Genomic DNA, 21,192 nt, shown 5'->3' on the forward strand with positions numbered 1-21,192 from the left:
CATTGCTGGCTGCACCAACAGGTCTTGAGCTTTGGAAGCAAACAGGCTGTGGAGTTTTATTGGATCATATTCATTTACATTCAGGGTAACAATATTTCTGCTCCTTCAGGTATGTGTGAATATATGGCAGGTGGCTCATACTCCCCCCACTAAAAAAACATCCAAAAACTCTCAGTGTGCACTAAACTGCACATAACGAAAGGAATCAAAAGGCTTTTTCGTTCTTTCTATCAGTACACAAAATAAGCGCAAACCCACGACACAAAACCCCAGAAGACGCTGGCACAAACCTCCTTATAAAAACTTCCGGATTATCGTGAGCAGCTGAGGGGGGATCCAGGTGGATCCAGGTGGATCCCATTGCTCCTGATGATCTGGGCACCAGGTGCTGCCAAATTAATCATCACTGAAGCCATAACGCTGTTGAAACACCAATGTAATTTTAATCCAAACCATTTCAAATAAGCATAAATACCAAATTCCATTTGTCATGTGATAACTGGTGTGATTATTAAAAAAAAGTGCTCTGCTGAAAAATAAAAATGTTTTTTGAAAAACCTTTTTTTCCCCCTCTTTTCCTTCATTTCAGATGCTTGATCCAAATGCGAATGGATTGCAGATCCAATCAGAGCTCCCTGAAATTAATTAACAGTCATGCAGGTGATTAAAGGTCTTATTGTCCCGGAGGAACAACAAGTTTTCCAAAAGCATGTCATTTAAATGTTACAAAAATCGTTATTTTTTCCCCCCACACATGATCTAGCCTGCAAGCTTAATCAGAAATTTTAATTAAAACATTTTATACTCCGTCTTCCTTCACAATTTACCCTAAAGTGTCATTTATTTGCATTCAGTGTGGCCAAGCTTTGTGTGACATTTGCCATCATGTTGCAATCAAAACTGTCACATGATCAACACTGGCTCTGTCCTTGTGTTCTAAAGCAGTGCTGAAGGAGCTGCAGGAACAGAACTCTTGCCCTCTTTTGTCTCATCTGCTTTTCACTCAGGGTCACGGCATCACTGTATCATCCACCGTTAAGGGAGGTAATATGAACCATCTGGATTATGGCACTGTGGTACATGGTGCTACAACGCGTTGTGCAAGTCGACTGCAGAGGTATTTCGGATTATTTAGGGAGCTTCAGCGCGGCGGTCCTCCGGGGAATCCATGTGAATGGGAAGATTCAGATCCACGATGGTCTCGGATGGAAAAGCATTACATCCTCCCCGGAGTCTCCCGGGTGGGGGGGAGACACAGATGCCGCATTGATCCTGCAATTAAACACTGAAGGGCTGGAAACTGGTGTCAGGTTGCCCAAACGGAAACCGTCATATGTTGAAGTTTTGAGAGGAACACAGAAAATGTCTGGGGAAATGATCAGATTTAAGTTAAATCTGACCCCCAATGTACATATTTCTCTTTGAAACAAAGTTAAATTAAGTTAATGACTTCTTTTGATTCAGGATAATGCTCATGTGGGCATAACGTGTTTTTAAGCTTTGTTTCCTTCACTCCCGTCACAATTTTCCAACAGGCGAGCAAACAAACACGAAAGAAGGGTTTTAAATTCAATTTGACACCAGGAAAGAACAGACCATAGACGACACAGCGTGAGTTCTCTACAGTGGTCATGAAATGGAACAAGACCTTCCTGTCCAGACAGGAGCAGCCATTTATGGACACAACCGGATACTTCACAGCGGTGGTAAGACAACGCTCGCGCCTCCGCTGCTCTTTGATTTGCACGGCGTGAGACGAGGGTCCTGTTCGTGCGAGCAGGAACAGGGGCCACCCATCAGGTAGGGACTATGGACAGAGGTCCAAGAGGCCCTTTAGAATTAAGGCTACATTCATGGTGTCTCCAGGGAGGTCTGCTGATTGCCTGCAGCAGTACTAATTGATTTAGTGCAAGGTCAGAGCCAGAGTGACAGGGGGTAAAGGGAGGAATTTCCTGTTTCTGCATCTATAATTCAGTGGCTTCCTGTGTGTATGTTTGCATGCCAAGGAGTGTGTATTAGAAGCAGAAATGGATGGATACGCATTTATTAATTCACATCTGCCTTCCAATAATATTTGCAGAAGAGGAGAATGACGTGTACAACATTTATTGTTTAGCTCGCTCAGACCAACATCTTCACTAGAATTGGACATCATGGACCAAGGATTCACATTTAACAGCGAGGACGTGAGTTGGGTTACAAACTCACATTCAGAACAAGTTATTATGTCAGCTAGCTTGTTTCCGCAGCTACAGAAATGCATCTCAATCTATGTAGAAAACAGGAAAACATGAAATCACCATGTGGAGGAAGTGGCGCAGTGGAGTGTGATGTGGTGTTTATGTGGGCCGGGCCGATGTTTTAAGGTATGCAAGCTGTCCAAACCGGCAGGCTGCCAACGCTGAGCTGCATCGTCCCTTTGAAGGTCCGGTGGATTTCCCTCTGGTGTCTCAAGACTCTTCAACCAGCATCATGAAAGAGTCCTTTGTTTTTGCTCTCTTCCTCCCAAATCCTGGAGCCATCCCCTCACAATTGAACAAACGCCACAGTGTCACAAACGCCGAGGTGCAACTCAAGCTTGAGATGAAGTTAGAGGCAGCCGATTGGCTTTACTCCATCACACAAATCCCAGAAGCAATTACATTTATGCAGAAGTTACTCATAAGACCCCCAGTTTCATTCAAACGGTGTATTCATATTTTATGCAAAGACAAAAGCTAAATAATTTCCTTTCTGCAGGGGGGGGGGGGGGTGGCTGACCCTTCAATCACATTTTTTGCAATAACTCCAAGTCATTTTTTGCCAAATTTGTGGATTCTGGCCCATGAAGGAGAAGTCGGATTGCTGCATTCGCTCTGAAACAGGGAAGGTGTCTCCATAGAAAAAAAAGGGAAGAGGAAAAACTGGATCAACCCACGATTTCAAACACAACAGCCCCAAGGAAGCCGAGCAACTCAAAGCACCACCACCCAACCACCCCCCCCAAAATAGAAAAGTCTTCGCGTCACATTAAAGAGAAACATCTGTCACTTCAGGGGCCTTCATCCCATGTCACACTAAACAGGTTTATGTTAACAAAATGCCAAATATCTCCCGAGGAACCGCTGCAGAATTAATGGCGTTGGGTGAGGGATTTGTTGTGTAGATCCCCGACCAGGTTCAGCCTTTAATCACATTTCCAACTCATGCTTAGATCCAACTTTCTGTCCGGGTGGATTTCTCACCTTTTTGTTCATGAAACTTTTTAGAAGAGGTCCATTCTGTCGGTGACAGCTTTGAGAGGCACTTCCATCTAGAGAACCTGATATCCACAGAGCTGCAGTACAGAGGCTGGAGAACATCTGGCCTGAAACTAAAGTGAAGTTCTGAATAGCTCTGGTAGCCTGAGGCATCTAATACCAGAAAATGAAATGAAAAAATTGTGTGTATTGTTTCATTAATTAATGGTATGAAACTCCTATAACAGCATAAATGATGGTTTGATTGTTTGTTCTGGCAGAACTCTTGAATTCTCCAGTATGTTAGGGTTGGATCATGATGCTAGATTATTATTCCTGGCTAGAAAATAGCTACCTGTGGACATTTCAGGCCTTTATCTAACCATGATAATCTCCTGTAGTGTGCTGGGATCTACTATTGAGAGGGAGGAGAACAAGGAAGACAACACATATGGGGAGAGGGTAGAGGTGGCTTGAAAATAAACAAACTATCAATTACCAGAAGGAACGAAGGCTGGCAAACACCACTAATTCCAGGGGAAATAATCCACCATCACAGACTCTTTAACGCATAAATCAGACTTCCGTAAAATAGCAGCTGCTCCCTTTGACTAAACTGTAAGTTTAAAGTTACAGGTCCCCTTTAAGACACTGCATAATAACGTCATATAGCATTAGCCCTTCCTCAGGCCTCGCCCCATTAACCCCCAACATTGGTCAAATACATCCTGAGGCCATATGCTGATGAGGAAGAGGGGGGCTCAGTTTCACACACTGCTTGTGTCATATAGGCCAGAACATTACTTTTCACATATGACGGATCATTTTCCTTCGAATGCAAATATGGAGCCCAGACGTGCTGAAAAGGTTCCCACCATCGGGAGACCTGCAGTCATTTTTTCTTTTTTTTCAATCAGAGATGGATGGGAGGCCCGCATTCTCTAGGGGTCAACAACAAATGAATCAATGTGTGAAAATGCACAGGGGTGCCGATTTTCTAATTAGAGCCGGGATGAATGCATGATTAATTAATTAGCCAGTGGAGTCATAAAAATATTTGGCTGCTAGTTAAAATAACAAACTTACCAAGACAAAAATGTCAGACTAAGTATTTGTTTTGTGCCGCCTGCTAATTAATGTCACCTCGGGCTGGGGAATAATAAGAAGGGAACTTTGAGGAGCTAAAATGAATGCATGGATTAATATTGCCTGTAGGCTGCTGTGAGTGGTGCGGGGTTTATTCCAATCAGATGTCATACGACTAATTGAAAAGGTTACGGCTGAAGACTGGCATTGTCTCCTTTGTGTTTCCTTCATCCAGTAAGATTTGTGTTGCACTAAGCTGATGAATGCAACCTTTTTACGTGATGAAGGCATCGTAAAGCAGCTGCCCACAGGGAGTGAGAGCGGCCCTCCATATTGCAGAGCGTCTTATCTCAGAACACTGTGGTGCTGTTACAATACTGACCAGCGAGGCTACGTGGAACATAATTGGACACTGTGGTTTCGTTCACATGGCGTCTTCTGAAATGCCACGGCTAAAATAAAGCGGGAGCCTCACCAAGCAGGGACGTGGTGGACGTCCGGCGAGCGAGCCGAGAAGGAGATAAAGCGCGAGATAATGATGAATAGCCAAAGTGTTCCAAAGGCCTCATTTGCACTACATGAGTCAGACCATGTTTGGTCTCAGAGGGAATGTCAGGCCTGACCTTCGCGAAAGAATTTTCTCTCGGCGGTCGCGTCAGATCACAGATGACCCCTTTCACGTGCAGCAGAACCGGCTTTGTTTCAATTATCCGCGCCTCGCAGGTTTTTACGAAAGGGACATGTACGTGTGTCCCGATGCTCCCAAAACACAGAGGGACGGGAAACGAGCGGGACTCCTCAGCTGGGATTTAGACACAAAATAATGATGTTCCGCGGGTCACAGATGATGTTTGCTCATTTGTCCATGAGTTCAGCCGCTCTGAGGCTGCACAGGCGAGTTTGCGGAGGTGGTGCCAATTTAAATTTCTCTCACCAACTGTGTTTTACTGGGCCAGGCTCATTAGTGTGTGTCAGTGAGGGGATCTGAAGCCATTCAGAGGGTTTAGTCCTATTTTTAGCTAATTCAGATTTATTTGCACCAGTGTTTAGTTCACAAGTTCTGTTTAAGTTGAGGTTATACTTCCTTTCTGATGATTGTTTACCTAAAAAATCCTGCACAAAGATTATTAGAAAACATTTCAAATATCAAGATGTGTAGTATTAACAATTCTTTGTCTTTGTCTCTAGTTTTACAGATTGTTTCCCCCCCAAAACTGAATTTATTACCGGTACTTATGTTGGTCATTATTCATATTCATTCTATTTTCTGGGTTGGTGTGACCACACAGTCATGCTGTAAGATTTTACAGGATCACAATAAAAGCTCAGTTCTACCCCCTGTAGAGAGATCACGGTGACTTGTGTGCTTCCCTGATGACGACCTGGAAAAAGCAACCGCCAATGATTTCCACTCCTTCCACCTTTGCAGAGAAAACCAGACCAGAAATGTCAACCAGTGATCAAAACCAGCAGGTCAGCCGGCAGCCATGTTTGTGTTGTTAAACAGCATTTCTCTTTCATGTTTATTTTAACGGAGGTTCAGGCGCACTGCGAAAGCCTTACGTCAGGTGGGCTGATTTGGCGTGAAGCGGTCATTCATCACTTTAATTCTGAAGCCGGCCCTCCGAGGCAGCAATGGTATTCGTTGCCGTAACAAATCTGAACAGCGCTAATGTCGCTCGGAGATTGTTCCCATATGGGGCCTGTTTTCGGGACTGGTCAGTTCGCCTCGGTCCAAAAACCAGCCTCCATTTCATAGTTTACCCACTTTGACCAAGCAAAGTGAAATGGCAGTCATAACAACACATTACACCTTTCACCTCGGCCGATAAATCAGCACGAGTTGTGCGGGAGACGTCAGGAGAGATGAAGTGTGATACGCAGTGATGTGGGAAGGCCAAAGCTACGTTTGAGGATCACATCAATCTTTTGATGTTTCATTGAAAGAGATTTAGGTTCCGCAAATTCCATATTTAGACGAATCACGAGCAAGTCTAACCACGGCCCTCTGGGAACTCCAGAGTGACTCTGTTGTTCAGAGGCTAAAGTAATAGTTGTGGTGGGAACAGAGTAAAAGGCCATTAAGCACCTGGGCGGTTCCCCGGAGAACCGCAATCCCTTGTGGCTATTTTTCTGGTTACTTTTCCACCACCAGTAGGAACTTTGAAGTGATACAAGTTGGCCTAACAGCAACATCTCATTATGAGGAAAGTTAATAAAACAAGAAGCGCTAATGCTCATCAGCTGTGGTTATTCCCAGTTGTGGATTTTCCAGCCGTGGGGAGAGACAGCAACACGCCTGCATTTAAGCTCACACCATTGAGACCAGCTTTGCCGCTTATTCCATGACTGTCAGTGATTTCAAATGGTGAATGTCCACATTTTGTACCAGTGGAAAGCCACAGGAGGTCCCTTACTAAAGTGAAATGACTCGCAATTCCTGGTTCCTAAAGCATTAACCAAGTCATTTCTAGCTGAACTTGTTGGATGGGGCTTTTTGCCCCTAGTGACCCCCTATGCAGCTGGAATCATCTGTCGGATCCCCTCTGCCAAAGGTCTGAGCGTGTTATATGCAACCCACTTGTGATGGGGACTGTGTATCAGATGTAATCGCGTATAAAACAGCCCAGATTTACCAGCCAACGCCTCGAATTCTTGTCATCTGCCGACCGTGAGACGCCATTTAGATCACCGTCTTTGAAATGTACATTAGGGGTTTTATCCAGATAAAAGCCTGATTCTCCATCCTTCACAAATCTCCCCTGCTTCCTGTCTTCCTCCATTAAAGGCTAATTTCCGATCCTGTCTGGACTCAAAACCAGCACACATCTCTGAGGGCAGATGCCGTGACCTCGCCGCCCATCTCCGAGGCTCGTGCATATGTCTGCCACAGCTCAACCCCTGCGGCGAGCGCCACAGTCCGTGCTCCAAATTTAGCAAGCTCCTGCAGAGACACCGTTTCAGAGGATGACAGAAAAAGCTTTGGAAGTGGGTTGGGGGGGGGGGTCTTCAGTAGAGCTTCCTGCCACATATCCCAGGTGAATATGCATATGCATCCCTACCCTGATATGAGACACCCCCCCACATACTTCCATCTTTCGACAGGAACAAACTGCGACAGTTATTAGAAAGCTGTCTGAAAAAGTGAAGGATTGTGCCTGGATTTCAAAGAACGCAGTTGCTGCAGAGTTTTCCGGCTTCCAGCGTCTCAGTTCAGACTCCAGAGTTGGAAAAATGATTGAGTGGGTGGCATTTGCTGCTCTAAATCCGTTTACAAATGAATGAGGTGTCTGCTTTTGTACACACCGTGTCAGGCGGGCCTGGAGCTAAAGGTTATCACAGAGCATCCCAGAAAGCAACAATTGGTTACGAGCCAGTGAGAAAGACACTGGAACAAAGATTTCACCTTTGCAATCCCAACTGGAGGTGTGCAGACTAATTAAGGACTGGTCAGAGACCCAGTGCCAGTGGTTTATTACTGGATTCATAAAAATGACAGCTGCTGCAGATGTGTCTGAACTGGTCTGCCATCACATGCCATCGCTAGTTGAGAAAACATTGCTCCCCAGGTTTTTCTAATCCGTCTTGTAAAGACAATATTGGGATTTATGATTACCGTCATTGTCATATTGATTCAAGTCAGGCAGTGGGCGGCTTGCCTTTCCAGTGGAAACACAGTTTGAAAACACGCTTCTCAGTAAAAGGTTACTGACAAACCCATTTTCCATTCGATGTGCAGAAACGAGGCCCCTGAGGTCGACCAACACGTGCTCATAATGGTGTTTAAATCTGTATTCCACTGATTGATGGGAGGATGAAATCTCTGTGAGGGTCTCAGTCTACATATATGAAGGACAGAATGTGTCAGAAATGTGAGACCTTGGGCCTAAGATTGCTAATTAGCAAGCTTTCATTAAACAAGCTAATTAATTCCAGAGATTGTATTTTTAACCCCTAATTGGCTGGTTTGTTAGCAAACTGCTGGATGACTTTGAGGCAAGGATGGAGAACAGACCAAGGAAGAACCAGTTCTGGTCCAAATCTGGATAAAGGGATTTGAATTTATGCTCGGCTCCACAAGAGAAGATTTTCTAAACCGAAGCGTTCCCTAGAACCACAAGAGAGCGGAGGCTTTTGACCATTTCAGATGATTTTCAACATCTGAAAGACACAAGATGATTCCAACAAACACACACTCGTTCCCTCCAAGTGTGAGCTCTCTGTGGGCATTAGGGGTGGGGACAGAACCCTCCACTCTGCCTACAGAGGATTCCTAGATGTTTAATTAAATATGGATATAAGTTACAGACCTTGTGGATTCTTTTGACTTATTTTGAGATACATTTTATTTTTCGTTGTGAAAGGAGGAGCCAATTTGCCTTTGACTAGAGCACGATGTCAGACACACTGGAAAACAGCGTGCAGGAACATTTTGTCCTTGGATTACATTTAACACAAATGGGACCAGAAACATGGAGGGGCGGCATCAAGAGTTTGAGTGAAACATGAAGCAGAAGCCTGTAAATGTGGAGCGGTTTGAAAGAAAAAGGAACTCAAAAATTTGGTTTCACCGTCAAGGAAAAACGGATGACGTAGTTCTTCCATTTATTTGTTGACCTGTACAAAAACTACAACCCTTCACTTCCTCTGATGTCCTCCGACCACTAAACCAGAACCACCGGCCAGTGAAGCAGACTGATAAGGTCTTTCCACATCTGGCCCGGTTATTTATTCTTCTAGGCTTCGGTTGTTGTTTACAGTGCGGTGTTGGGAATGGGAATAACAGGAGAGGGAAAGTCTTTCATCAGACATCCGTCATCTCGTCTTCTGCCTCATCTCCCTCCGTTTCACCTTCCGCTTCACCCTCGTCGTCCTCTTCCTCCTCTGATGTCACATCCAGCTCATCCGTCTGGGAGACGCACTTAATGCAGGAGCACACGAACAGGTAGTTCTCTCTGGAAGGAGAACGTCAGCAGTCACGGTTCAACAGCTGAATTCAACAGTCCTCAAGCAAGGTGTGATGATTGACAGTGCAATTAACAGCCCATGTGTCACTGTCGGTGTGCAAGCTGACAATTATCACACAGTAAAAATAAATTGAAATTACATTTAAAAATTCCCTCTGTTTAGGTGGGTAGTAGTTATATAATGCAGTCAGACCTAGTGTTTGTTCCTCAGTCCTTTTTACTGATCCAGAGGGGACATCAGAACCTGCGTCCCTTTCACATATCTGATTCCAGTGATCAGAGATGCTTACCTCAGAATTTTGTGCCTGCTGTGACGGCTTCGCTCCCGCTGACAGCAGTCCAAGTAACTGATGCAGATCTCCTGGAATTCAGGAAAACCATTGGACTGGCTGACGTTACTCAACAGGGAACGAGTCCCCCCTGAATTACTGTTGCAGTGATCATCAAATGCTTAAAGGCGGAAGAATAAAACTGTCAATTTAAATGTATTTTGGACTGGGTTTTACCAACATGTAACGTTCTTTCTATCAAGCTACACTTCAAGATGAATCTTATTTAATTAAAAATGATGATATTAAGGCCATTATAAATCGAACAGAATTATTTATACTTGTACATCTACAACAATCAATCACTAACTTTAATGGCAATGGTGCTAGCCTGCTAAGAGATGATTTAAATACATAATTCTCAGATTTTAAATGCTCATTGCAAACCCAAAGCAGTAAAATCTGTATTTTTTTACAATGCAGAACAATAAATTTACTGGTTTTACTGGAACAAAGGCTTAATTAATGGATTATGATTGGACCTGGGTTATAAAGAATATCGCCTAAATTATTTAAGACGAGACAATTAAGTAAAAACATGATAAAACAGTGACATTCATCTTTGACCACCAAAATCATATTTGCGTTTGTGAACTTTTGAACCAAATCTGATTAATTGAAGCTCGCTCCCATAGGATTCAGACAAGCCTAAAAAAAAGACTAAAAATAGAGGCAGCATTGATGTATTTTCCAAAAGGACAAAACATTGGTTTATTCCCCTCCTTTAGGAGACCATTATGTTCTTCCCTCTTTCTATTGTTGAAATGTTGCTGTACAGAAAAGTGTTGCCATCTGAGGGAGCTGTGCTCTGAAAGTAGCTCCAGCGACATTGCTACACCATGCACATGTGAGGCTTCTCAATCTTCCCGACAGCCTGACAAACTCGCTTCAATCCTCAAAGCCTCAGCCTCCTAATGCTCTCTGACAAGGGGGAACACAAAGCTACACTGGGATGTTCCATCCCATCCATCCAAGACCAGGACTAATCAGCCCAAACCCATGCATGTCAGCTGACCTCTCCTGGGCTGATGTCACTGAGGGTACTGAGCTGGAGCAGGAAATTGTTGTTGGGAAAGGACACCTCAGCGTTGGGAACGCAGCTGTGGTTACCTACGGAGACGAAAGACGCATCAATGGAAATGGATTCGGAGCTGTTGAGGTCACAGCTGAACATCGACGGCACTCACATGAGCTTTGAAGCAGAAAAAGTCCAGAGCCCTCACAGTTTAGAAAGTCTCCCGTTTCTGCACAGAGATGACAAAAAAATGACCGACCTCCTTGATCACGGCACAGTTTAACGCATGAATTCAGACAATGTGAAACACTGAGTGATATATAATGAGTCTAAAACAAATCTATTCAGTGGAGGCAACAATTATTTACTGTAATATAACTGCAAAGCAGAGATAAAACGCGACCTTTCTCAATGTCCTTATATAACTGGTCGATAAAAGAGTCCAACTGCTCCCTCTGCTGGGCGGGAAGCTGCAGCGCATCGCAGGCGTGGACCCACTGACTGAGGGAACTGAAAAAAAGAACAAATGGGAGCATTAAGAAGGACAGAGACATCAAAAATGAAGAGAAATAAGATGGAGAGCTCAGGACAGGAGAAAGTTTACCTTGTGCCGATGCCTTGTCCATTGGTTCCCACAAGAGCAAACAGTGAGAGGAACCCAGCTGGTACAAACCACTGCAACAAAAATACCCATTTATTGAAAGGACACATGAAAAGAATGGCCTTATACGTATGATGATGACAGGAAACAACTCAGAAATCAACCACTTTAAAACAAATAGAATTTATTTGTGTTTTATTTGGGACATCACGTTGTAAATGTCTGACAGGGCAGATAAAATTACACACTGGATATAATTTTAGAGGTCACAGCTTTTCTCTTACCCGACTGAGATCGTCATCATAAAGTGCTGCTTTGAAAAGGTTGTGTAACAAGGCCAGCTGCCCCTGGATGAAGAAGAAAATGATGACAACGGCATAGAGGGAATAAGGACTCCACCAGGGGGAGCGGCAATGCCAGCATTTGCTCACGGAGCTGCAGAAACATTCACACGGACACAACTCAAACAAACATGACCTGATGACAAACTTACTTTGAACTGTTCCCCGAGGAGTTTATGAGCCATCTCCTCCTCCTCATTGGCTGCCCGGCTGCAGAAGCGTGAAAAGAGCTTCTGCCAGTGCTCTTTGTCTTTGGCCTTGGTGACATAAACAAGGTTCAGCAGAAGCATCGCCACAGTCTGCTCGTCTCGGACGCTCGTTAGAACTCCTGTAGAGTTTCCAACTGAATCAAAGCTGAACTCGAGTCAGTTCAGCGCCTCACCTGTTTGACGGCAGCGACCATTCTGGCCATCAGCATGATGCTGGAGGTCTCGGGGGGGTAATGCATACTCCTGAAGAGAAGGGGTGGTTTTCACCGGAGTGAATCAAAACTTAATGATAAAAAGCAGCTCTCCTCATCCATAAAGGATGTCTCACCTCCACGCATCCTTGAGCTTGTTGACAGGGTGGTCTGGATCTTCCTGTGAGGCCCCCAAACACAGAACTCGATGATATTGATCTGCCGCAGCTTGTCGACATTCACTGCTGCAGTACATCACCTGGGGAGGATGATTTGGATCAAATACAGACATCATTAATCATGCAAAGAGGCCACAACAGGTAGAAATGATTAAAGCTAATATTTACAACCAAAAGATAGAGTAGGAAAGGCCTGTTGATACGTGGGCGAGGCTGCAAATACTAACCGAACTGTCTATTTTTCATTAAAAAGGAGGAAGTGATCAACAGCTAGACTCCAAAAGTCAATGTTTCAAAATGATGGATTTTTTTTAAGCAGAATAATTCCATTTCCAGAGGATTATTATCGCTAATGAGGCAGATGAGAGGTGAGTCTATCAATGTGAGACCAAATTTTAAGGCTGGAGGAGGAGGATTTCACGAGGTTGAAAAGGTCTGGAAGAACACAAAAAAAAGACTTGAATCTCAACTCAATATTTTGACACATTCCCAATAAGAAAGGATGAAAAGTTCTGGATGATGAGGTGCAAATGAATGAGAACGTGGTGGTCAAAGTCAGATTTCAATCCATTAATGTGTTGAATGGAGACAAGATGCTAAAAGGGTGTCTTCACTACAGACCTAACTGGAGGAGACTAACAGCATCTAGAGGCTGATTCCAGTGATGGCTCTAAAGGTCTGGGCTGACCTGACACTGAGGGCAGCATTGGTGCAGCTCTGGACGAACGCAGCAAAGCTCAGGATGAGGAAGGCTGAGTCCAGGGACGCCGCTGAGTCTCCTCGCATTCTCTTCTGCCGTCTCCAGAGCACGCAGGCAGTATTCACAGGCTGGAGGCAGGAGAGAGCAAAGGTGAATATGTAACATCTCTGGAAATGGATCCAGCAACATTACAGAACAAAGGTCCAATCAATGTTATGTAAGCAACAGTATTTATATTGCTGCAGTGACATTAGCAGCATGTACCTCTATATTTATACAAAGAATTCCACAGGAACTGTGCAGAGACCAGGGGCCGCTCAATAAAAATTGTGTCTCCCTTCCTGAAGCTCCTTTTGGCAAAGAGACCTTTACCCTAAAAGATGAACAAAAGAATGTGCATCAGTCTCCAGACTGTTGGCAAAATAAGAGTAATTAACCAATAACCATGTACTAAATAATGGATTAGAATATGTATAGAATATACAATTTGTCTCTTGGCACTAAAAATGGAATTAAACTCACAGCAGCTCAAGTCATGAACATCTGCTCTGGGAAACCTTTAATCCCTGATTATTCATAGAAGCTTTTATTCACAAATTCAAACCAGATTAGCTAACTTCTAGAATCAATGTTTTAACGCAGTTGGGGCCTGCAGAGACTGATACATTTTTAATTTCTTCCTATTTTCTTAAGAATAAAATTTCTCTAGAGTCAATTAATAGTTTTATATGTTCTCTAGTTTTAAATTCCCCTCCCTGACTTTCTTCACTCATTTAGGCCCGGGTTACTAGATGAATAAGAGGCCATATAATAAGTAAAGTTTAAAAGAAAAAAGTGAAGCTAAAATCCTAAAAGTGCTGATTTTGGAGATTACTAATCCCAGTTTATCCAGTAGTGTCCCCACAGATCCTGAATCTTTCAACCCACAGCCAGGATGTCTCACTCTGACAGCAGCTTCATCTACCTCAACTTATTAACGTGATCAAATCTGTCGTCCCGTTCTCACCTTTATGTTGTCTATAAATCTCACTTCTACGCAGCCGGCAACTTTATCTGGGTCCACGCAGAAGGAAAACATGTCATCCAGGTGGGCGGCCATGTTTTCACCGACCTTTTACCTTTCACCCCTGACCCAACATTTTAATGCTGTTTCGAACCTACAGCGACCCCTGTTGGCAGACGGTTGAACTACAGCCTAAACGGACTCGGCTACAAATTCTCGTTTCTTAGTGGACACAACAGCCAAATTAGTCCGTTTCATACTGAAAATAATCCTTTACAGATGTGTGTGATAGAAATGAACAAACATAGAATTATGATTTGTGCACTTTTATTTAATATATACCAATAGAATCATTATATATTATTTTACATAGTTTGACTTCCAAACATTTGAAAATAAGTATTGCCTTTAAAAATGCTAACAACCTATTAATAGATGGTGATTTTATACAAAACGAGCAATGGAACAAGGAATACAATAATTGTCTAAGGAAGAGTCAGTGTGGAATAAAATACTTTTACAAACAAGTTACTAGATTAAAATGCCAAGATGCATTTTAAAATACTGTCACATTTTTGTGGAAAGTTATTTCATGGCTGCCAAATACTAGTTAAAACAGTATGTAAATAAGTTTACATCTACAATAGTACGGTCTCTGCAGTACAGTACAGCCACTAATGGTGGAAATCTTGTTGTTTCAGTGCACAAAATAACTCTGAGAATTGTTATTGCATGTTTTCCTCTTTGAGGCGTCCTCAAAGCTTATTTTTACATCATAATAAAACCAGAGAAAACCCTGACTAAATAAGTGCTAATTTATTGCAATCACATCAGTATCAGCATGTTTTTGACAATGGATCATAGTAAATACCTGACTACGGGAAACTGTAAATTGTAAAAAAAAAAAAAAAAAGAAACCTAAATACCATTTTTAGGTGGGTGTGGTCTCCAGTTTGGCCACAAGAGGGCAGAAACCACGCAACGTTGTACGTTTCTGCAGAAGATTTATGGCACAAACAGAAAAAGATATTTCCTGAAAAATAAATGTGCCTGCTGTTTTCCAGGTGGTTCAAACAAGAACTCGGGATGTGATGCAACTGCACATTCATATGTCAAGTTTAAGTAGGTTCCAATTCAGTCACCTGACTCTAGGGTTGGCAAACACTGTAATGGTTGATTGTTAAAGTTCAAATATATTATTAAGCATTACATCCTAAATTAGATAGGATCATAAAGGTATAATGATAAAAACTGATTTAAAAGGGATTTGTTGTTATTTCTATGTACAAGGCTTCATCCTTACACAGAAACAACTTCCATATTTGATAACATTTTCACTGGGATTCATACTATAAAATACCTTGTTGGTACTGATATATGGTTATGGATCATTGCTTCCCACTGTAGCCTCATCCTCCTGTCCCCTCTGCTCCTCGTCCTCACCACAAACATTAATCACAAACCCTTGTTGTAGGTCACCGACTTGCATTCGGTTGCCACGGCGATCTCAGGCTCTAGGCGAGAAACCTCAATCTGAAAAAAATCAAAGGTAAAAATGTCAGCATCCCTTTGAGCTTCAAAGACCTTAAATTTTTACTCAGGCATCAGATGAGGCAGAGCTGGGTTTAAACTTGTGCTCAGTAGGTAAATTGTGCATTTTAAGTGGTGTGTAATTAATTTAATTAGTGTTTTCCGCAGCTGCTCGCTGGGCTGTCTGGGCGTGAAGCTGCGGCAGAATCGTCAGATCGATGCCTCACTGTACCTCAGACATCTGGGGGAAGAGGCTGATGGCGACAGGCAGTGAGAGGCTGAAGGTCAGCAGGCACACAAAGCTGTGGATGGGCAGCATCAACCTGCGGTTCCTCTGCAGGAAGCTCAGCCTGCACCAACAAAGATGGCGTTCAAAAAGGAAAGCGTGAACCTTCTGTGTGAATCAGGACGACTGCGGGTTATTTTGGGATGCTGAGAAAAGCATCGTATTTGTATTTCAGGGGAGCTATTTCCTACAATTAGTGGGTGGAAGAATCTGTCCAAATGTGTGGGGAAGTTTCAGTTCGAGGTTTAGTGAGTCACAGAAATGCTGTTTTCTTATTATTCCATTGTTTTGGCACCTTGAGCCACATCATGTGCATAGATAAACAGAAAATGAGAGCAAAGGACACTTTTACATGATTTAATTAGATGCAAAAGACATCATTCATATATTTAAATTATGTCATATTAAAGCTTCAGAGAAAGTTTAAAATTTAAGGTTTATCACCCAAGTTAGAGGCTGTCAATAGCAAGGTCAGTTTAGCTGCACCTTTCCATCATATTCAGCTATATACTTAAGATATGCTAATACATTAGCTTAGCCGATGTCATTCAACAGATGAGTTTTTTCAGCTTTTACAAGTTTATGGAGAAAATTACAAACCTTTCTAGGTAGGACATAATGATGGTGGGCAGCACAAAGATGGGCATCGGCAGAACCACGCGTGTGAAGGCCGTCTCCATGATGGCCTGGGGGGAGAAGTGAAAGAACATTGTGCACACGCCTCGGTAAATCAGATTTAATTCTTCTTTTATGACAGCAGATGGGCGCTGACACACATGAGCTGAGCCGAAAATGATGCCCCGTCAGCCCCCCCATCACACTTTTAAAGCCAGGATAAAGTGCTCACATGTCTCGCTGCAACTTTTGAGGATCCCACCACGTTGCCATTGTTGTCCATCACGTCAATCCCCTCGGAGAGCTCGCTGTGTCTCATCAAGGCCACGTTACAGATGTTGGCGGTCGCTGCGGATTCAGAAAACAGCAGTTTGTGCAGAGTAAATATGAGGACAAGAGGACGCTATCTTGTTGTGCAACAAGCTGACCGGCCGACCCTCTGAAACCCACCTACAGCTGGGAAGGGGACAAATCTCTGTATGATGGTTCTGCTGGCAGGGCTCAACTTGTTGGCATTCTTAATCAGAACGTTCAGCCCCACCTATCAAACACACACAGGTAGACTTATGGAAATGTATCTTTAAAATCCCAAGTCAGAAAGAAAAGCTGCCATGATTACGGTGCTTCAGCAATAATGTTGGACGGAGCTCACTCACAGCTATAGAAACAGCGCTGGTGACGGCTCCTGCGTAACCCTGAAGAAACTTAGATGTAGGTGTCGGCTAAAGGGGGATAGAAACCCTGCATCAGATCTCGTTCCCGCAGTGAAGAAATCAGGTCAAAGACTTTCAGAAGGACCTGACATCCTTGCAGAACCCCTCAGTGAAAGAACTTCACATTGAGAGATAAGCAGGGTCTTTACCTTCGTGGCATTGCGGTTGGCGTAGTTCACACAGGCGTTGTGACTCTGGTTCAACCACTGAGGGAACAACAGAAACCACAAAAGACTGAAGAAATGACTCAGAGGAAGATGCCAGCCCGGATGGTGGGATCAGGGAGAGCATGGACACAATCCAGGCATGGGTTTACTCTACCTGCCATATAATGGTGGAGAGCACTGTCTGGTTTGGGAGGAGAAGCCCGATGACCTGAATGAGACCGGGAATAAGAGCTTATTTTGGGACAAAATAAGTCCAAAGTCTCATTTCATTCATCTCCAAACAAGACTGTGCAGATGGAGATCTGAGAACAATGCATCGGTTACATGTACGATGTCTGTGTGCGACTTACAATCGGGGTTCCGAACGGTACGTAACCTGCGTGAGAAATGACTTTCAGTGCTGAAATGCTGACAGATGATTGGGTTTTTGTCTCGAAGATCTTCATCAGAGGTCGTACCTGACATTCGAAATGGCATGAAGATCTTCTCTCCGGTGTCGGGATGAATGATGGCCTGTGTGCAGAGAGCGTGACATCGTCCTCATGCGTTCCGGAGCCCGGAGGCTTCAGAGTGTGGAGGTGCGGCTGACCTTAGCGAGCCTTCACTTACCTGCTTGATCTTCTGGGCCTCCCACAACTGCACAGGTGGGCACCAGAAGTAGAAGATGTACAGGTAATCTTAACTGTAACCCACTGGTGCATGTCATGTCACACTCTGTGATATCAGCATCAGTACTGACCTGATGACTGGAGACACCAGGAGGAAGCGTACCGTGTTTGTAGTCATCGAGTAGTTGGATGCAGTCTTTCAGTTGTTTCTGTGTGTACAAGGAAAATATACCATATCTGACAGTGCACAACATTTTAATGTGTCATTTAAGGATTGTTATTTAAAGGTTTTTGAGCAAAGTACCCCAATTACATATTTTGCATCATCACGTATGCTGCCCTCTATAGGTGGTAAACCGGTACTGCAATTGTGTTATCATGCCAGACTGGGACGGCGTGCACGGAGCTGCAGCAGCTGGTTTGTTCCTTCCCTCCGACCTACAGATGTCCGTGAACCCCGCGAGGTATTTTTAATGAGCCCAGCTCACCACAGAAAGAGCAAGAGTGGTTTCACTCTTTGCTTTAATAAAACCTGACTACTGATGTGATGAAAGCCTACATAATGGAAGCATTCTGACCAGTACCTAAACAAATTGAAGTTTTGCTCATTCTTATATTTATTACAGAATATTTACTGCACCATACGTGTTTACCTCAGACACAAACAGGGTCCTGGGATCGATGATATCTACGAAGTGTCTCAGGCGACCGAGGAACGAACCCTGTAAGAGACAACATAACACTGAGATGCTGCAGAAAGAGCAGAGAAGACATCATCAGTTCCCCTTTAAACCGATGCTCAACAATAGTTGGTGAATTTAGAGCCGCTAAATATACAGATACATTTAAAAAAAAGAACACTCCTATATTTGCAAACATGCTGAGGATGCAAATATTGTGGAAGCCACTGAAAGGTTTTAGCATCATTGGACAGTAATGCTTTAGCAACTATTCACCATGGCAACCCACAACACACTCACGATGGAGTGTGTGAATGGTGACTTGAGAGGCGAGCAGAACACAACGCTACTTTACTCACAGAGGACGATTGGAGTCGAGGATGGAGGCTAATGACTGGGACTCAGACGGGTGTTTCTTTTAATCTTATTTTATTAGGAATGAAACAATTGATGTTGATAAGTGAGTCTCAACAATTCACAACTACTTTAACTACTACATTAAATAATTAACTATGTTAAGTTCGGTTTAGGTCCCAGTTAAAGGTCTAATATGTGTTCTATGCATAATTTTATTATCTTTGTTAATATTGGGTCCTGCCAATTCCCTCAAAGCATCTATGGGGGGGGGGGGGGGGGGGGGGGGGGTTTAAAGATGATCCGTCTGGATTTGGCTGTAAAAATGCACTAAATGCTTCTGTTTTCTGTTGACAAAGATTCAAAAATCCTCTAACAAGCACATTCCTCTGAGTGGAAGTGCGGAACCCCTCTCTTCTGTCCCCTTCGCAGTCTTCATCAGTATGCCAACGGCATGTGTGCCAACACTCTGAAAACGCTCCGGAGCGGTTTGATGCCAAAAGTCTCCCTGACAGCCCAGATGGATGGAAACATGGCCACTTCTATCAGATGGTTTTGGACATTTACCACTAACGAAGGGCTGAAAATAAGAAATAAAAACGGCCTTACGGTTTTATTTATCCGCTTGGCGATAGCAGAAAGGAAGGGAATTGAGAGATTCTGCCCCGTCTCGGCTGTTCTACTCCTCTGACAGGTCCGTATGTGCTGCAGTGCTGTTTTATAAGACCAGGGTAGACACGGGATCTGTGTGAGGAGCCCGCTTTAATTATGCATGAGCCTCATCTCCCAGGAGAGAACACAACAAGGGCAGGAGAGAGGGGGGAAAGAAGCACGGCAGGAAGCACGAACAGCCAGATTCATGCTGATTCCAGGACTGGCCTAATTTTGACGAAAAGAGCTGAAAGGATTGCAGCACCTTGGGCAACCCGGCGGGAATTTCAGGTTGCAGACGAGTAAAAAAAAAATTAAAAAAAAGACGTTGTCGGAGTCAGACTCCATATTATGAAGAGTGGATCCCAGAGATTTTGTGTTTTGGTTGTACGTGACTGACTATTTTCCAAAATATGTGTTGCCTTTTTCTTTGTCTTGCACTGAATTTGAGGCTGCAGTTCTAACTGTATCGTTTCTATCTTGTTTGACAGGGTCATCTCGGACCCGGCCTGACCCCACGTAAAAGCCAGTTATAAAACCAAAATATAGCTGAGATAGTTTACTTATATTCTAATCTGCATATGGACTCTGCACCGTGCAGTAACACCCGGTTAATATTAACCGATTCCGCCTGGGTTTCAACGGCAGGAACTCAAAGTTAATGCACCATCCCAGCAGGTGTGAAGGTCACCTGTCAAGGCTGGGCTGTAAATTCATTTCCAAGGACGTGAAATTGAGTGATTGGTTTCAGTCAATCTGGAGCGGCGCATTCATCTCAGTCACACTCGCGTCCGCAGGAAGCGTCTTGTGCAAGACAAGTTTCACTTTGCTTCTGGAAAAACGGAAACTTGCTTTGGTTTCATTTTGGCCGAGAAAAAACAAAAGTCCCAGATTTGCCTGATTTCATTCCGAGACGATAGCTCTTCACTTGATTTTATTGTTTTAAACAAAAAAGCAAAACACGTTCAAAGTAATCGTCAGTGCAATAAAGTGCAAAGTAAAGAGCATGTTCAAAAGTTTGTGATTAAAATGGAGTTTGCAGTCTAACATCACCGTCACTATCTTGGTTCCTCATCTCTGATAATGTCACGACGCGTAACACCAGAAAGTCCAAACTAACGCGGACCCACTGGGAAATAAGCGAAAGTTGGTCCAGATTTGCAACAAAACAAAGAGAGCTCGTATCAAAGCAACTTTGCAGGGAAGTAACAGCATCCGCGGTGGAGCGAAGGGCGGAGGATGGAGCTGTTTTCAGCCCCGAACGCCTTTAAAATGCCAACAATGCAGCGGAGGACGGACAAGACTCACCTGGTCGTAACGTGGTCTTCCGAGCTGGAAACCAGGACACGCTGCAGATTCCGCCATGACACCCAAGTATTTATTTATTAATGAACTGAATCATGAACGAATTTCCAACTACATTCAAGCCAACTCGCGGAGCAACCAGCCGCGGGGGCTGCCGGGACATGTAGTCTTCTCTGTTCCATTAACACTGGCAAAGTTGAAGCGCATGACTACACATCCCAAATAATCGATAAGGCGAAAGCTATTGCGTAACTGTACCCATTGATCTTGGAGGGAGATAACAGCTGATGCCTCTAAAGGTGTCCGAGTTGCCCGATTCATCAACATGTGAGGAGGTGGGGCCCAAAGAAAGGCGTCATGATGCTGCTGCTATGGGGCTCCTTCCATAACAACGGGACAATGAACAACCTGCAGCAAATAGACGAGATCTCCATCATCGCTGCA

At 43.8% G+C, this 21,192-nt stretch overlaps 2 protein-coding genes and 1 long non-coding RNA gene across 3 annotated transcripts; 1 reads left to right on the top strand and 2 right to left on the bottom strand.

Annotated features, from left to right (window-relative positions):
* Window positions 1-8,864: 8,864 nt before the first annotated feature.
* On the bottom strand, window positions 8,865-13,981 carry smyd5 (SMYD family member 5). The gene is made up of 13 exons (XM_003970563.3): window positions 13,843-13,981; window positions 13,101-13,209; window positions 12,825-12,964; window positions 12,095-12,216; window positions 11,940-12,009; window positions 11,710-11,814; window positions 11,501-11,563; window positions 11,220-11,290; window positions 11,019-11,125; window positions 10,788-10,844; window positions 10,616-10,710; window positions 9,562-9,632; window positions 8,865-9,259 (listed from the first exon to the last, which is right to left on the bottom strand). Exons 1-13 carry the CDS (start codon window positions 13,933-13,935, stop codon window positions 9,109-9,111), a joined length of 1,254 nt encoding a protein of 417 aa, XP_003970612.2. The 5' UTR covers window positions 13,936-13,981; the 3' UTR covers window positions 8,865-9,108.
* A 174-nt stretch (window positions 13,982-14,155) lies between these two features.
* Window positions 14,156-20,903, bottom strand: sfxn5b (sideroflexin 5b). The gene is made up of 14 exons (XM_003970564.3): window positions 20,752-20,903; window positions 18,412-18,480; window positions 17,890-17,967; window positions 17,760-17,786; window positions 17,609-17,663; window positions 17,501-17,526; window positions 17,305-17,358; window positions 17,133-17,189; window positions 16,927-16,992; window positions 16,721-16,811; window positions 16,503-16,618; window positions 16,256-16,341; window positions 15,602-15,719; window positions 14,156-15,372 (listed from the first exon to the last, which is right to left on the bottom strand). The coding sequence occupies exons 1-14, from the start codon at window positions 20,806-20,808 to the stop codon at window positions 15,295-15,297; spliced, it is 978 nt and encodes a 325-aa protein (XP_003970613.1). The 5' UTR covers window positions 20,809-20,903; the 3' UTR covers window positions 14,156-15,294.
* On the top strand, window positions 17,590-18,494 carry LOC115252395 (uncharacterized). The gene is made up of 3 exons (XR_003890842.1): window positions 17,590-17,822; window positions 18,107-18,222; window positions 18,385-18,494. It is a non-coding gene; the product is annotated as an uncharacterized lncRNA (long non-coding RNA).
* Window positions 20,904-21,192: the final 289 nt, after the last annotated feature.

The sequence above is a fragment of the Takifugu rubripes genome, chromosome 14, assembly GCF_901000725.2.
Source record: "Takifugu rubripes chromosome 14, fTakRub1.2, whole genome shotgun sequence".
Lineage (NCBI taxonomy): Eukaryota > Metazoa > Chordata > Actinopteri > Tetraodontiformes > Tetraodontidae > Takifugu > Takifugu rubripes.

Bases quoted from the DNA above. Each gene is read 5' to 3' on its own strand.
- smyd5 (XM_003970563.3), bottom strand. From the start codon at position 13,935: ATGGCCGCCCACCTGGATGACATGTTTTCCTTCTGCGTGGACCCAGAT. The intron at 12,217-12,824 runs GTCAGCCCAGAC...CATCCTCCCCAG, and splicing joins AATGCTGCCCTCAGTGTCAG to GTGATGTACTGCAGCAGTGA. The intron at 9,260-9,561 runs GTAAGCATCTCT...TTCTCCTTCCAG, and splicing joins AGCAGGCACAAAATTCTGAG to AGAGAACTACCTGTTCGTGT.
- sfxn5b (XM_003970564.3), bottom strand. From the start codon at position 20,808: ATGGCGGAATCTGCAGCGTGTCCTGGTTTCCAGCTCGGAAGACCACGT. The intron at 17,787-17,889 runs GTCAGTACTGAT...CCACCTGTGCAG, and splicing joins CTGGTGTCTCCAGTCATCAG to TTGTGGGAGGCCCAGAAGAT. The intron at 16,342-16,502 runs GTGAGCACTTTA...TTCTCCCCCCAG, and splicing joins CAAAAGTTGCAGCGAGACAT to GCCATCATGGAGACGGCCTT.